This window comes from Ranitomeya imitator, chromosome 3 (genome assembly GCF_032444005.1).
Source record: "Ranitomeya imitator isolate aRanImi1 chromosome 3, aRanImi1.pri, whole genome shotgun sequence".
Lineage (NCBI taxonomy): Eukaryota > Metazoa > Chordata > Amphibia > Anura > Dendrobatidae > Ranitomeya > Ranitomeya imitator.
Window position 1 is genome coordinate 179044477 of NC_091284.1, and position 16464 is coordinate 179060940.

The 16464-nt window shown below is 44.1% G+C and overlaps 1 protein-coding gene across 1 annotated transcript in view; it reads right to left on the reverse strand.

Annotated features, from left to right (window-relative positions):
* The window catches only part of LOC138673071 (amine oxidase [flavin-containing] B-like), a 301571-nt gene that overhangs the window by 63937 nt on the left and 221170 nt on the right, over positions 1-16464 (reverse strand). Inside the window, exons 4-7 of the mRNA XM_069761652.1 lie at positions 8293-8397; positions 7869-7960; positions 6025-6166; positions 3258-3407 (exon numbers count right to left, since the gene is read on the reverse strand). Coding sequence (XP_069617753.1) covers positions 3258-3407; positions 6025-6166; positions 7869-7960; positions 8293-8397 — 489 coding nt within the window. The remainder of the gene's footprint in view (positions 1-3257; positions 3408-6024; positions 6167-7868; positions 7961-8292; positions 8398-16464) is intronic.

Here is a 16464-nt window from a genome sequence, read left to right on the forward strand (position 1 = left end):
ATTTAATGTGTGGGGGAGATATGAGGACACAAAATGAAGAGCAAAGGGGGAGATGGGGGGCTGTTATGATGCGGTGGTCTAGGAGCAACATGGAACGAGCTCTGAAGGAAGTGGTAACTGTACTGACCGCAGTCCCTAAGCTCAACACAACACTAGAAGCAGCCGTGGAATGCTCCTAACTCTCCCTATGCATCTCGTCACAGCCTAAGAGCTAACTACCCCTAAAGACTGAAGCAGGAAAACTATCTTGCCTCAGAGAAAATCCCCAAAGGATAGATTAGCCCCCCACAAATAATGACTGTGAGTGGAGAGGGAAAAGACATACACAGAATGAAACCAGGATGAGCACAGGAGGCCAGTCTAGCTTGATAGATAGGACAGGATGGAATATTGTGCGGTCAGTATAAAACACTACAAAAATCCATGCAGAGTTTACTAAAAATCTCCACACCTGACTAAATGTGTGGAGGGTAAATCTGCTTCCCAGAGCCTCCAGCAAGACAGAATTAATTCATACTGATAAGCTGGACAAACATAGAAAGCACTGAACGGATAAGTCCACAATTTGTGAACAGAACAGAGCAAGTAAGAACTTAGCTTTGCTGAACTGGTCAGGAAAACAGGGAAATCCAAAGAGATGTGAATCCATCCAGAAACCATTTACAAGTGGCACTAGCTGAAGGAACAGCCAGACCTAAATAGCCGAGCAGAAGAGAAGATAAGTGGAGGCAGCTGAAGACAGCTAACTCCAAGGAGCAGCCATACCACTTGAAACCACAAGAGGGAGCCCAAGAGCAGAACTCACAAAAGTGCCACTTACAACCACCGGAGGGAGCCCAAGAGCGGAATTCACAACAGGGGGCATGTATGAGGAATCAATACCGGGGAATGGGGGTCATATATGAGGAAACAGTATGGGGATGGGTGCAGACAGTTTGGGGAGCAAATGGGAGAATGTATGCAGACACAGTATGAGTAGCGATGTGAAAAACGTATGTGGACAGAGTACGGGAAGTGAGGGTGTTGGGATGTGTGCATGCGTAGCATGGGGGGACAGTGTAAGGGCACAGCCAGGAAGGGACAGTATACTAAGGAAGGGGAGTGTGATGAGAGAGTACAGTATAAATACTTGGCCCTATAGGGGGAACACAGTGTGAGAGGACAGTGTGAAAATGGGGGCCGGTATGGAAAGGAGAGGTCAGTGTGAAGAACATGTACAATAAGAGGGACAGTGTGGGGGTCATATTTTATGCAGACAATATAGTGAGGGGCAATTTTTCATTCAGGAGCATTATAATGACACTTGTATCTTTAAGGGCATCATGTAGAGATTTTCTGCAAAAGAGCGGAGAAGATGGAAGTCTGCAGCGACGGCTGTGGATGAGAAAACTCATCATGGGGTCTGGACAAGATGAAGAAAAGGAGAACGGCTCGAGAGACGACGCCATCTTTAATGTGCCTGGATGTAAATGATATTTGTGATACTGACTAATTCTCATGTTTTTATTTATGTTAGGAGCATTAAAGGGGATGTCCAGGTTTGTAATGAGTCTGCAGTCATTCTTTGTGACTGCAGACTTCTGACTTCTCACAGTGCGCACTGCACACTGTCAGGATTCTCTGGTGCTGGTGATTTACATACATGCAGTCATGTGCTGACTAGACATGTGTGGCCTCACTCAATGAAAATGAACTCAGCGAGGCCGGGCACATCTAGTCGGAATGTGGTCAGAAGTATACAAATCACATGCTTGTGCTGACATGACTGTCCACCGGCAAAGGAGAATCCTAAAAGTGTGCAGTGCATTAGTTGTGAGAATTCAGAAGCTGCGATGTCAGGATTCAGCTCTGCAGGTTCCAGTAGTCATCACATGGACACTTCACTCACATGCGATTTTCATACTTATGGTCCTGTGACAACGAGCTTCTCTTCCCGCTTCTCTCAGTTTTTAACTGAACATTAAGAGCATTAGGGAGAGGAGCTCGTGGGTACATGACTAAGTGTGCAAATTGCATATGTCCTGGGGGGGCGCCAAAATGAATTCTTGCCCCGGGTGCCAGAAACACTAGATACGCCTCTGATCCAGGGACGCCGCCGGCCGGGGTGCCTCTGGCTCTACTCGCTTTGACATTTTCCCCTCCACGTATTGCTCCGCCTACAAGCTATACCGGGTACGTGCACACTTGCTTCGGCTCTGCAGAGACCCACAAGTACTGATTGCACAAACAACGCATGCTGGAGCACTCCCACACAGCATTAGACTCCACACGCTACTAAGGTATGTGAAACACATATGTATGCTTATCTGGTAACGCATGATTAACATAGGGATGATTGAATATGAGTACATACCATAGCAAATTATAAGTGTGATCAAACAGCTAGTGATTGACTCTATAGAGCACAGCAGTACCTTCTGCGTATTCATTTCCAGTTAATTGAACCCCCAACTCCCATGAGATTTTTTCCGTAGCGCGGTATTTTACAGTGTTTCTTGATTTGGGTTAATTATCCGATAGAGGGAAGCACAGCCTCTATCTAAATACCAGCAGCTTGTTCTCTTCTTTTCCCTCCCTCTCTTCCTCTCCTTCACCCCCCCCCTCCTAGCAGCGCCAGCGTGGTTCTCCTATTCATCGAAAAAAAAAACACATTGATTTTTGTGTCTAAACAAAACCTGAAACAATTTAACATTTCTTTCGACTGAGCTGCGTGAATGCTTGTTTTTTGAGTGGCAGGAAGTTATTTTATTGGTATCATTTTGTTAAAAAATTATGTTTTGAATGCTTATTATTGTGTTGTTTAGTAATGGAGCGATAACTGAAAAAATGGGGTTTCTATTTTTTTCTTTATAATACGGGTTAGACAATATTATATGTTGATGCGGCAATATCAAATATGTTTATAAATATTACAACTTTTTAATTTATTTTTTTAATCAAATTGTTACATTATTATTTTTAAAATATTTTTTTTCAGTTTTTTTCAGTATAATTGATAAGAGAAGGGGAGAGTAGAGAGATATACGATATCTGCAGGTTAATAACATTTTTTCAGGTGACAAGTTCCCTTACATTTAGAAAGCAGCTGAACAATTAAATGAACAATGACAATAAATCTGTGCAAAGATACACATGAACTTTAACCTTTCATGCATGTACAATTGCAACTTGATGTTTACAAAGGTTTTTGGGTGTGTAACTTGCTAACAAAGGAATCCGACTCAAATTTTAACAAATAAACAAAATTAAATTCCTACCTCATATATTTCATGATTGACAGTTTCTACTGTAATATTCTCAGCAGATTGATCAACACGAACAACAGGCCTCTGTAGTTTTACCCGACCTGGTAAGCGTTCTGTCATTTTTTCACTAATTTGTCCAGCTCCACCGATAAATTTTCTTTCCTTAAGAAACAAAATGGGATTTATAATGATTTAATAATATAATAGTTAAGAATATAATGAAAGACTAATAGTACTTTGCATTGTATATGTTTTATGGTGTCCTTTTTTTTTTCCTCCGGAATATATATTAATAAACTGTCAGTGCCCTTGTAAATGTTAAAGTCCCGATACCAAATTATTCATATACTCTGAGGAGTAATAAAAATGGCATAGACAATGCAAAACTTTTAAAACATGCTTCAAAATTATTATTTCATTGGCTAATCAAGTTAATTCATGAATACTGACAAGGCCTCTTTAAAGGGAACCTGAGAGCTGATTTCTGCTGCCTGAACATACTTTGAAAAGGAGGTCATTGACAATGCATCTTGGATGACTGGTCCGAGGCAGAGCCCTGGGGGCATCTCTCTGCCCCACTCCCTATGCCGACAGGTCTCTCTTTGTACAGCACACATAGGGACAGACCTGTCAATCATGGGGATCAGGGCAGGAAGAAGAATCTGGGGACCTGCCTTAAGCTAGTCGGTTGAAATGCAAAGTCTCCAGCCTGCATTTCAAAGTAGTTTTTATCTGAAATACTGCAGCTTTTCAGAGTAAAAGCATACAAGTATACAAGTGTCTTGGGGTTACCACGACTGAGAAGAGCCAGAACATGACAGCATCTGATTGCTCCTACACCTGCTCTGAATAGAAGCACTTCAACTTCTTTTTAAATGATGTAAATTTCATTTGGCAGTGCAGGGGCATAATTGCTCTGTTGACACCTCTGGGAGCTAGGGCTCTCAGCTGAGCACAGTTAGCCACTTCTATCCCCTATATAATTTGGGTCCTGACTAGTGTTGAGCGATACCGTCCGATACTTGAAAGTATCGGTATCGGATAGTATCGGCCGATACCCGAAAAATATCGGATATCGCCGATACCGATATCCGATACCAATACAAGTCAATGGGACATCAAGTATCGGAATGTATCCTCATGGATCCCAGGGTCTGAAGGAGAGGAAACTCTCCTTCAGGCCCTGGGATCCATATTAAAGTGTAAAATAAAGAATTAAAATAAAAAATATTGTTATATTCACCTCTCCGGCGGCCCCTGGACATCAGCGGGAGGATCCGGCGTCCGGCACGGCTTCTTTCTTCAAAATGCGCGCCTTTAGGACCTGTGGAATGACGTCCCGGCTTCTGATTGGTCGCGTGCCGCCCATGTGACCGCCACGCGACCAATCAGAAGCCGCGACGTCATTCCTCAGGTCCTAAAAGGCGCTCATTCTAGGACTTTAGCTGAGGAATGACGTCGCGGCTTCTGATTGGTCGCGTGGCGGTCACATGGGCGGCACGCGACCAATCAGAAGCCGGGACGTCATACCACAGGTCCTAAAGGCGTGCATTTTGAAGAAAGAAGCCGTGCCGGACGCCGGATCCTCCCGCTGATGTCCAGGGGCCGCCGGAGAGGTGAATATAACAATATTTTTTATTTTAATTCTTTATTTTACACTTCCGATACCGATACCCGATATCACAAAAATATCGGATCTCGGTATCGGAATTCCGATACCGCAAGTATCGGCCGATACCCGATACTTGCGGTATCGGAATGCTCAACACTAGTCCTGACTGACACACATCGTCAGATCTAGCTTATGCTGCATGTTTAGGAGGATAGTAGTTGGTGGTTATTTGCGTGGGCATTTAGTGGGTTTATCTGTGACTGTTGCTCGGTTTATTGAGTGTGTTTGTTCCCTTTCTTCTCCTACTTTGGTTTTATCTCATCCTCCACTCCCTGATGCATTCCTCTGTTATATGTGAGTGTATATTTGTATGCCTTATATTTTACGTTTAGTCCTGTTTATGTTACCTTGTTTGTCAGATTGTTGTATTACATTGCACTTCTACTCCCATCTTCCGTGAGTGGCAGAAGGGTACAGACGAAGGGTGGATTCAGGAGACAAGGCAAGGTAAGTGGCCCCAACCTCTTCACCTTCATAAGTAACTCAGGGAACAGGGTGAGTTAGAGACAGGGAAGGAGCCCCTGTTCCTGGGTCACCCAATACTAGAGTCGTGACAACAAAGCTGTAATAATGCAGCAAGAGTCTGGTTCATGCAACATAATTTAGCTGACAGATTTCCTTTAAAGAAACACTCCCATGAAGAATTAAATAAGTTAATAAACGTGTCTATATGTGCATGTAGTGTAAAGTTTTAATATACTCACCAACAGCTGCCTTCCTCGGTGTCCAGTGCCGTTCTGCTCCTGTTCAGAATGACGTAACCACTCTTCAGCCTTTCTGGGTCACATTGCGCTCTGCGTGACCCAGAAATAGATTTTACAATGTAAGCCTAAGAGGGTCAGAACATAAAGAGACTTCTGGCTCACGTATAGAGCACAGTTAGCCGGATAGTCTGAAGTGCAGTGATGTCACTGGAGAAGGCAGCGGTAGGTAAGGATATTAACACATACACACTACGCTATATACTCATATATACAGATTTAAAAAAAACATCTCCATTGGAGTACTTCTTTAAGCTCTCAGGATGAAACATAATGAAATTATGGTTGAACAATTTAAAACTGTCATCTAAATTTTAATTATAATTTAAATTAGTATTAGCTTTACCTGACCACCATTAGATGTCGAAAAAATTCTTGTGGTTCCTCCACATTGCTTTACATACCACAAGAACCAAAGTGCTGAAACTTCATGAGGTTCTGACGTTACATTTACATTCACAAAAAGTGTTGCAAACTTCTTGGCTGTGCTGGAAGATCATAAGAAATTAATATACTATGCTTAAATACATATACATCATTTAAGTATGTATGTCTTGATTCTCAAGAATAGAGGTGGTATTGTATAGTCTAGCCATGTTATTGTTTTGTGTTCTTTATTACACTGACTTTAGTATCAACTTTTATAAGCTTTTGCTAGTATAAGCATTTGCATTCATATCTTGAGCTCCCCCCTTACACGATAGATTTAATTATTGGCTGACAGCTGTCTCCCAGACTCCCACAACTTCACAAAGAAAAACTTGGCTTAGCCCCTGTCTTATCTTCAAGATAACCAAAAAAAATTGGCGATCGGAAATTCAACAGACCGGATTCTTCTCTCCCCCCCAAATCATTTTGGATCAAAGTCAGGAAGCCTCAATACAGATTACAGATAGCCCGACATTGGTGGGTTCGGACAATTTCAGTCTAATTTGCATGGGGGTTTTTATACATCAAATTTCATGTCTCTCGCTTGTATGTGAGCTCCGGTGCTGAGCCCGCATCTTTCTCAACCCATGACAGCTGATTTGATCAACTGTCATGTGCCTCTAACATTTGCCTGTGGAATCGAGATTCATCCCCGGCTGTTAATTTGTTAAATGTCGCTGTCAATCTCTGACAGTGGCATGTAACATAAGAGCACCGGAATCGCTGTGATTCTGCACAAAGAAGTGACATGCTGCGGGTTATAAACCGCTGCTTTTCTGCGCGGTTTTTCCCACAGCATGTGCACAGCGGATTGCGGTTTCCATAGGGTTTACAGGTTACTGTAAACGCAATGGAAACTGCTGCGGACCCGCAGCGGCAAAATCGCAGCGGTTCCGTGGTAAAAACCGCAACGTGTGCACATAGCCTAACCGCTCTAATGATGTTACCATTAAGGCCTCTTTCACACTTCAGTTGTTTGGCGTCAGTCTAAGACCGCCATTTTCCTCAAATAACGGATCCATCATTTTTTTTTGGCGGATCCGTTATTTTCCCATAGACTTGCATTAGCGATGGATTGTGATGGATGGTCGTCCGTTCCATCCGCCATGCGACGGATCCGTCGAAATTTGGCGGACGTTGTCTAGACATAGACGGACACTGAAACGTTTTTTGTCAGCGCCGAAATGGCGGATCGCGACGGATTCGTTGCGTCCGCCATTCCATAGAATGGCCGCCTATGGGCGACGGATCCGTCGCGACCATCATTTCAGCGGATCCGTCGCCCCAATCCGCTTTTTCAATTGCGCATGCTCCAAAAAGTAGATACTTTTCCCAGACAACCCCCAAGTAACTGATCCGTCAAAAAAACGGATCCGTTAGAACCGTTTTCTCAACAATTGTGACGGATCCGTCGATCCGTCACTATGTCGGAAGTGACTGATGCCAAACAACTGAAGTGTGAAAGAAGCCTAACAGCTTAGTAAATTTCTCCACAGGCCTGGTTAGTACAAAGAGCCAGAAATTGCTCTCTCACTATGAGAGTGACTGCACAGTGTTGTGGGATCCCACTCTGTATATTAGAATCCCAAAACCCTGCAGTTTGGACATTTGCTAGAAAATCAGGCTTTTTCGGGGGCATTAGAGTTACTTATGAGCACTTTTGGCAAAAACTTTTAAAATCAAATCACCACTTTGGGGCTGCCCACTCTTTTATTTGACTGCAAATGCCTACTTTCGAGTTGTAGGGTTTTTTACACTTACTTGGTCCAGCATAACTTGTCAATCAGCTCTTTCATTGTTATTTTATCCCATTTTTCAGCATGTGGTGCATTCCAAGGAGAGTCACTGGGAATCTGAAATAAACAGTTTAAAACTAGTAAAAATATGATTTTTCCCTCCTACTCATTATTTACTGTCAAGAATTATATGGTTATTTTGCCAATGCCCAAAAGAAAATTGATATTTGAGCAAAAATAAAGTATTAGGTTTGAGGTATCCTAAATACGTAGCCGTGAACCCAGAGAACAGCAAAAAGTAAATCATTATGGCACCCCAAAATGTTTTCTATTATGGAATTGTCACTTTGTAGTCTATCAGCACTTTCCTACAAAACTACAACACTTTATATATTTTGGGATTTGTTTTTAAATTATGATATAATTATTCAAATTTTATTCAACGTTACCTCCTTTCCCATTTCATCCATAGTTCTCCAGAGATTGTTGTAATCCAAGTAGACAATTGGATTCCACATTGGAGGAAAAGGACCTTTGAAGGCATATGTTTTACCCTAAAAGACAGTGAATTAAGAAAAAAATATATACGGTATTTGTGTGAAGAATGTTATAATGATAATATCTTCATACACATAAGAAATATGTGTATGAAGAATACTTCATAGTACATAAGAAAATATGTACTTGTAGAAAAATTCACAAAAAATTCACTAGAGACTAAATTGGTTTTAATTTTACTATTTAAATGCTTTAACCCTTTCACGACATGCGCCATACTATTACTGCGCATGCCGTGTCACCCCCTTTGAGAGCCCACATCAAAGTCGCGACATGTCAGCTGTTTTGTACAGCTGACATGTGCGCGCAATAGCGGCGGGTGAAATCGTGATTCACCCGCTGCTATTAACCTGTTACATGCCGCTGTCAAACGCAGACAGCGGCATTTAACCGGCGCTTCCGGCCGGGCGGCCGGAAATGATGTCATCGCCGACCCCCATCACATGATCGGGGGTCGGCGATGCATCAGGATGGTAACCATAGAGGTCCTTGAGACCTCTATGGTTACTGATGCTGGCCTGCTGTGAGTGCCCCCCTGTGGTCGGCGCTCACAGCACACCTGCATTTCAGCTACATAGCAGCGATCTGATGATCGCTGCTATGTAGCAGAGCCGATCAGGCTATGCCAGCTTTTAGCCTCCCATGGAGGCTATTGAAGCATGGCACAAGTAAAAAAAAATGTTTTTAAAAATATGAAAAAAATATAAAAAATATAAAAGTTTAAATCACCCCCCTTTCGCCCCATCCTAAATAAAACAATTTAAAAAAAAAAACCTACACGTATTTGGTATCGTCGCGTTCAGAATCTCCCGATCTATCAATAAAAAAAGCATTAACCTGATCGCTAAACAGCGTAGCGAGAAAAACATCCGAAACGCCAGAATTACGTTTTTTTGGTCGCATCAACATTGCATTAAAATGCAATAACGGGCGATCAAAAGAACGTATCTGCACTGAAATGGTGTCATTAAAAACGTTAGCTCGACATGCAAAAAATAAGCCCTCACCTGACCCCAGATCACGAAAAATGGAGACGCATTTTTTTTTTTTTTTTTTAAGCAAAGTTTTGAATTTTTTTTCACCACTTGGATAAAAAATAACCTAGACATGTTAGGTGTCCATGAACTTGTAATTACCTAGAGAATCAGAATGGCAGGTTAGTTTTAGCATTTAATGAACCTAGCAAAAAAGCCAAACAAAAAACAAGTGTGGGTTGCACTTTTTTTGCAATTTCACCGCACTTGGAATTTTTTTCCCGTTTTCTAGTAAAAGACATGGTAAAACGAATGGTGTCGTTCAAAAGTACAACTTTTCCCGCAAAAAAATAAGCCCTCACATGACCATATTGATGGAAAAATAAAAAAAACTATGGCTCTGGGAAGGAGGGAAGTGAAAAACGAAAACGCAAAAACGAAAAAGGGCCACGACTTGAAGGGGTTAAAGGGGGTATCTGGGACTTTGTAAACAACAAAAAATGTTGCTACCTACCTGCCTGTTGTGCTCAACACCATTCTTAGCCAGCACATACCGATCACAGACCGCTCCTGCCAGGGATCCAGCTGCCTCTGCTGACATCTCATTGACAAAGAGGTGGCCTCTTTTCCTCCCTATTATATTGACAGGGTGTGACTTCAGACATCATTCTAATTAACATTTGTCTCTCCCAGTTAGGCAGAAGGGATATGGCTGTGAATCTGAAAGACATTGGCAGTCCCACCCTGTCAATAGAGCAGAGCGGAAAACAAGCTCCTACTGTGTTGATGTGACATTAGCAGTGGCAGCTGAATTACTGGAAGGAGCGGTCTGTGACCACTCTGTGCCTATGAAGAATGTCCCGAGGCACAACAGGCTAAGTAATATACAAAAAAGATACATTGTACAAATAAGGCACATCAAATAATCGAAATAACATCTCTGCAACAGTAATAAAGTTTATCTTTAAACTATATAGAAAAAAACACTAATAAGAACAACTAAAATACACACTAAACTACTACCACTCACGACCACTGGCTCAGCCAAGTGGCAACACGCTGTGCTGAAGCTAATCTGCTTAGGTGACAAACCGCACAATCCTGAACAATTGTGGACAGCGCTGAAAGAGCAGTCAGATTTTTGAATGACACCGCTGAACCTACAGCCAGGCATGGTCGTGTGTGACAATGGCCAGAACCTGGTGGCGGCTCTGACGCAAGGTGAGCTCACACACAAACCTTGCCTGGTCCATGTGCTTAACCTCATCGTATAATGTTTTCTGAAAAGCTACCCAGAGCTGCTGGATTTGCTAGTGAAAGTATGCCACCTGTCTGCCCATTTTAGAAAGTCAGCTACAGCTACAGCCGCCCCTGCCATGCTTCCGCAGCGTTGGCATCTTCCGGCTCACCGAATGGTGTGTGATGTCTCCACGCATTGAAACTCTACACTGCATATATTGGAAAGGATTTGTAAACAGAAGAGGGCAGTGACTACAAGCACCAACAAGGCTGTCGTTATTCAGTTCAGACTCCACACATAAGGCCACAGGAGTAAACATGGATGTCAGACATATGTATCATCCTCCAAAAGTTTGAGGACTGCATCAAGATGGTGAACGGTGATAAGTAACACCATAATTAGCATCACCATCCCACTTCTCTGCATTCTGAAAACCTCTCTGCTAACAATTAAAGAGGATGCATTGCAGGCAGAGCATGAGGACATGAAGCAAGGAACCATACATTGTGACTAAACTCAGCCCAACCTCATGTCGTCCCAACGTGGATTGGTAGACAATGAGAAAGAGGAGGAAGAACAGGAGCTACTTTCATGCGCTATAGACGGTACTACAAGCACAGCTGTCATATCATCTGTTCAGCGTGGATGGCCTGAGGACAGGGAGGAGGAGGAGGACAGCATGGTCAGTCATCCTGTTGGTGAGGACACGGAAGTCTTGTCTGTTAGCAGTCTGGCACGTATGGCTGACTTTATGTTGTGCTGTGTTTCCCATGACCCTCGCATTATTAAAATTTTTGGTGACACTCATTACTGGTTGGTGACATTTCTAGACCCACGTTACAAGGAGAACTCTCAATCTCTTCATCCAAAAGTAGACAGGTGTACTAAAATGTTGCAGTACCAGATGGCTCTTGTAGCGGAATTACTAAAAAAATTCCCATCTTAGCAGGCTGGCAGCAGACGTCAGAGTTTGTTGTACTTCCAAGGAGTCCAAGCGAGAGAGACAGAAGTACAATCCAGCTCAGGCAGGGGAACAAAATTCTGTTCTGGGACAGTTTTCTCAGACCCTCCCATCCTGGCGGTACAGAGGCAAGGGGTGCTGTCAGACGAAGTGCAATTTTTGGGGAAATGCTGAGGGAGTACCTTGCTGATTGTATTCCTCTGTGCCTTTTAATTATTGGGTATCCAAGCTGGACACATTGCATGAACTGGCTCTCTACGCCTTGGAGGACCTGGCCTGCCCTGATGCTAGCGTTCTGTCAGAGCCAGTTTTCAGTGCCGCTGGCTGAATTATAACAGATAAGCTTTCCCCATAGTTTGTAAGCTTGCGAGCAGGGCCCTCACTCCTCCTGGTATCTGTTTTGAACTGTATTTCTGTTATGCTGTAATGTCTATTGTCTGTACAAGTCCCCTCTATAATTTGTAAAGCGCTGCGGAATATGTTGGCGCTATATAAATAAAAATTATTATTATTATTATAAGCACATCTGCCTGTCAACTGAAAGTGCTGACAGGCTGACTCTTATAAAAATAAACAAAGGCTGGAATGGGCAAGACTTCTGTACACCACCAAATGAAAACAGCGAAATATAACCTCAAATACATTGTCTTTTTTGTGGAAGTGTATTCTCATGCTCCTTTTCACAACCACACATGGGTATACGCTTGCTGATTTGGTCTGTTTGGTGTTATCCTCCACCTTATCCTCATCATCCACAACCATACGAACACCAGGGTGAACGTATTCCGTGATGAAAAAGTCACAAATTTTTTGTGCAAGGGTGTTTTTATGATGCTCATTACCAGGGGCGTAACAACTGCGGTCGCAGGGGTCGCGACTGCGACGGGGCCCACAGTGTTTTCAGGGCCCGCCCAGTCCAGCAAACAAGTAGCAGGGGAAGGAGACAAGACACGCACGCATCCTGCTGGCCACGCCCACAGCTTCCCCAGACTTTCAGCAGTGTGCGGCGAGTGGGCGTGTCCGTGAAGGACATGTGACCTAGCAGAAGGGCTGTGCGTGTCACTGACTGAAGCTGGAGAGATGGCAGGCATTAGCTGGTGAGTGATGTGCTGCTTACACCTGACACACACACACACACACACACACACACACACACACACACACACACACACACACACACACACACACACACACACACACACACACACACACCTGTTCTATGCGCACAGGACCTGTGATGAGGTCACAAGAGGGGAGGAGTCAGGGGTCACATGATCAGTGGCCTCAGTGTATGCACTATGCAGGACTCTGCTGTCCTTGATTGTCATGGTGCTGAATGAGGGGATGTTTATGTAACAGAGCCGTGTGTGTACAAGGTGTAGAGAGCGGAGCCGTGTATGTGTGTAGTGGAGCAAGGTGTACGGAGCGGAGTCAGGTGTGTACGAGGTGTACAAAGCTGAGCCGTGGGTGAAAGAGGTGAGCGGATTCGTGTATGTATGGGGTGTATGGAGTGGTGCTGCATGTTTAAGAGGTGTATGGAGCGGAGCCGCGTGTGTACAAGGTGTATGGAGCGGAGCCGCGTGTGTACAAGGTGTAAGGAGCGGAGCCGCGTGTGTACAAGGTGTAAGGAGCGGAGCCGCGTGTGTACAAGGTGTAAGGTGCGGAGCCGCGTGTGTACAAGGTGTACGGAGCAGAGCCGCATGTGTACAAGGTGTAAAGAGCGGAGCCGCGTGTGTACAAGGTGTAGGGAGCGGAGCCGCGTGTGTACAAGGTGTAGGGAGCGGAGCCATGTGTGTACAAGGTGTAGGGAGCGGAGCCGCGTGTGTACAAGGTGTAGGGAGCGGAGCCGCGTGTGTACAAGGTGTAGGGAGCGGAGCCGCGTGTGTACAAGGTGTACAGAGCAGAGCCGCTTGTGTACAAGGTGTAAAGAGCGGAGCCGCGTGTGTACAAGGTGTAGGGAGCGGAGCCGCGTGTGTACAAGGTGTAGGGAGCGGAGCCATGTGTGTACAAGGTGTAGGGAGCGGAGCCGCGTGTGTACAAGGTGTAGGGAGCGGAGCCGCGTGTGTACAAGGTGTAGGGAGCGGAGCCGCGTGTGTACAAGGTGTAGGGAGCGGAGCCGCGTGTGTACAAGGTGTACGGAGTTCTCGGAGCGAAGCCGTGTGTTCAAGGTGTAGGGATCAGAGCCGCGTGTGTACAAGGTGTACGGAGCAGAGCCGTGTGTGTACGAGTTCTCGGAGCGAAGCCGTGTGTGTACGGGCTGTGGGCAGAGCCCAGCATGTGCACTGTGGGGGAGTATTGCGTGTACTTGCCAGTGTCAGAATGTGCAGTGCGCATGCTCCAGAGCCAACCAGTACACCCAATACACCCCCACACTGCACAGGTCTGGAAATGACGCACTGCAGCGTCATACCAGGAAGAAACAGCACACAGAGTTCAAACGCCAGGAGTGCGCTTGGAATTAGAGCGAGGGAGGACATATTACTATAGGGACATGTTAGTTATAAAATCATTTTTCTCAGCGATTACAGGGCAGTATTAGGTCAGACTACGCAACATTGCAACACAACTATAGTGTGCGAAATGAATAGGGAAAATGTGAATTTCGGTGGGAAATATTTTGGCGCGGGGGGGGGCCCCATTTCAAAGTTCGCATCGGGGCCCCTCACTTTGTAGTTACGCCACTGCTCATTACTAATTGTAAACCAAAAAATTTTTTAGCTTAATTTGGGCCTAGTTTTTAATGAGACCTTCATGAACATCTCATCATTCTCTACCACTAGATCACCAGAGTTAACCTATTCTGTGCTGCTACATCCAGTCCTATTTTTGGCAAGGGTGTCTATGATGCTCATAAAATATTTTTAAAAAATGTACCCCCATGGGGAAATGTTTGCCAGCCCATGCACTTAGTGTATTGGTATTACAAGTCTAAGAGACCCGCTCCTTTACATTGGGCCTAGTTTGTAATGAGGCCTTCCCCCATGTATCATCATTCTTCACCACTAGATCACCAGGGTTAACGTGTTCCTCTCTGCTATACCCAGTCAATTTTTGGCAAGAGTGTCTATGATGTCCATAAAATATTTTTTTAAAATGTACCCCGCATGGGGAAATGTTTGTCAGCCCATGTACTTGGTGTATGGGCGTTACAAATCTAGGAGACCCGCTCTTTTACATTGAGCCTAGTTTTTAATGAGGTCTTCCTCAATGTCTCATCATTGTCCGTCACTAGATCACCAGGGTTAACGTGCGTTGTGCTGCTACAGCCAGTCCAATTTTTGGCAAGCGTGTCTATGGTGCCCATAAAATATTTTTAAAAAATGTACCCCCATGGGTAAATGTTTGTCAGCCCATGCACTTAGTGTATGTGCATTACAAATCTAGGAGACCCGCTCTTTTACATTGAGCCTAGTTTTTAATGAGGCCTTCCTTAACGTCTCATCATTCTCCACCAATAGATCACCATGGTTAACGTGCTTGGTGCTGCTACAGCCAGTCCAATTTTTGGCAAGGGTCTCTATGATGCCCATAAACTATTTTTTAAAAATATACCCCCCATGGGGAAATGTTTGTCAGCCCATGCACTTAGTATATGGGCATAACAATTCTAGGAGTCCCACTCCTTTACTATGGGCCTAGTTTTTAATGCGGCCTTCCTCAAAGTCTCATCATTCTCCACCACTAGATCACCATCGTTAACGTGCTTTGTACTGCTACAGCCAGTCCAATTTTTGGCAAGGGTGTCTATGATGCCCATAAAATATTTTTAAAAAATGTACCCCTCATGGGGAAATGTTTGTCAACCCATACACTTAGTGTATGGGCATTACAAGTCTAGGAGACCCGCTCCTTTAATTTAGGCCTAGTTTTTAATGAGGCCTTCCTCAGTGTATCATCATTCTCTGCCACTAGATCACAAGGGTTAGTGTGCTTGTGCTGCTACAGCCAGTCCAATTTTTGGCAAGGCAAGGGTCTCTGTGATGCCCATAAAATATTTTTTAAAAATGTACCCCCATGGGGAAATGTTTGTCAGCCCATGCACTTAGTGTATGGGCATAACAAGTCTAGGAGACCTGCTTCTTTACATTGGGCCTGGTTTTTAATGAGGCCTTCCTTAGCATATCATCATTCTCCACCACTAGATCACCTGGGTTAACCTGTTCTGTGCTGATACATCCTGTCCTATTTTTGGCAAGGGTGTCTATGATGCTCATAAAATGTTTTTAAAAAAATGTACCCCCATGGATAAATGTTTGTCAGCCCATGCACTTAGTGTATTGGTATTACAAGTCTAAGAGACCTGCTCTTTTACATTGGGCCTAGTTTTGAGGCCTTCCTCAACGTCTCATCATTCTCTTCCACTAGATCACCAGGGTTAACGTGTTCTAGTTTTGGGCAAAGGTGTCTATGATCCCCATAAAATGTTTTTTTTAAATGTACCCCCATGGGGAAATGTTTGTCAGCACATGCACTTAGTGTATGGGCATTACGAGTCTAGGAGACCCATTCCTTTGTAATGGGACAGTTTTTTTTATGATGCCCTCCTTCATGTTTCTTCCAAGGGGGGAGTGTGTTGCCTTCAAATTTGGGTCAAGGTGGCTCTTGTATTCAATGCATAAAGAAACAGTATGGCAGGACCAACTGAATAACGTGAGGTGGGCTTTCTTGTGGCCATCCAGTACCTGGGTTCAAAGGCTTATTGGGGTGCATATGACTTGGTTACAGGGCAGGCCTTGCAGTTAATACATAAGAAAACAGTATGAGATTACAAAATGAATAATGTGAAGTGGGTTTTCCTGTGGCCATCCAGTACCTAACTTCAAAGGATTCTTGGGGTCATAGAGTAGGCCTTGCATTCAATGCAACATTTTTTCAGGAAGCCCTCCTG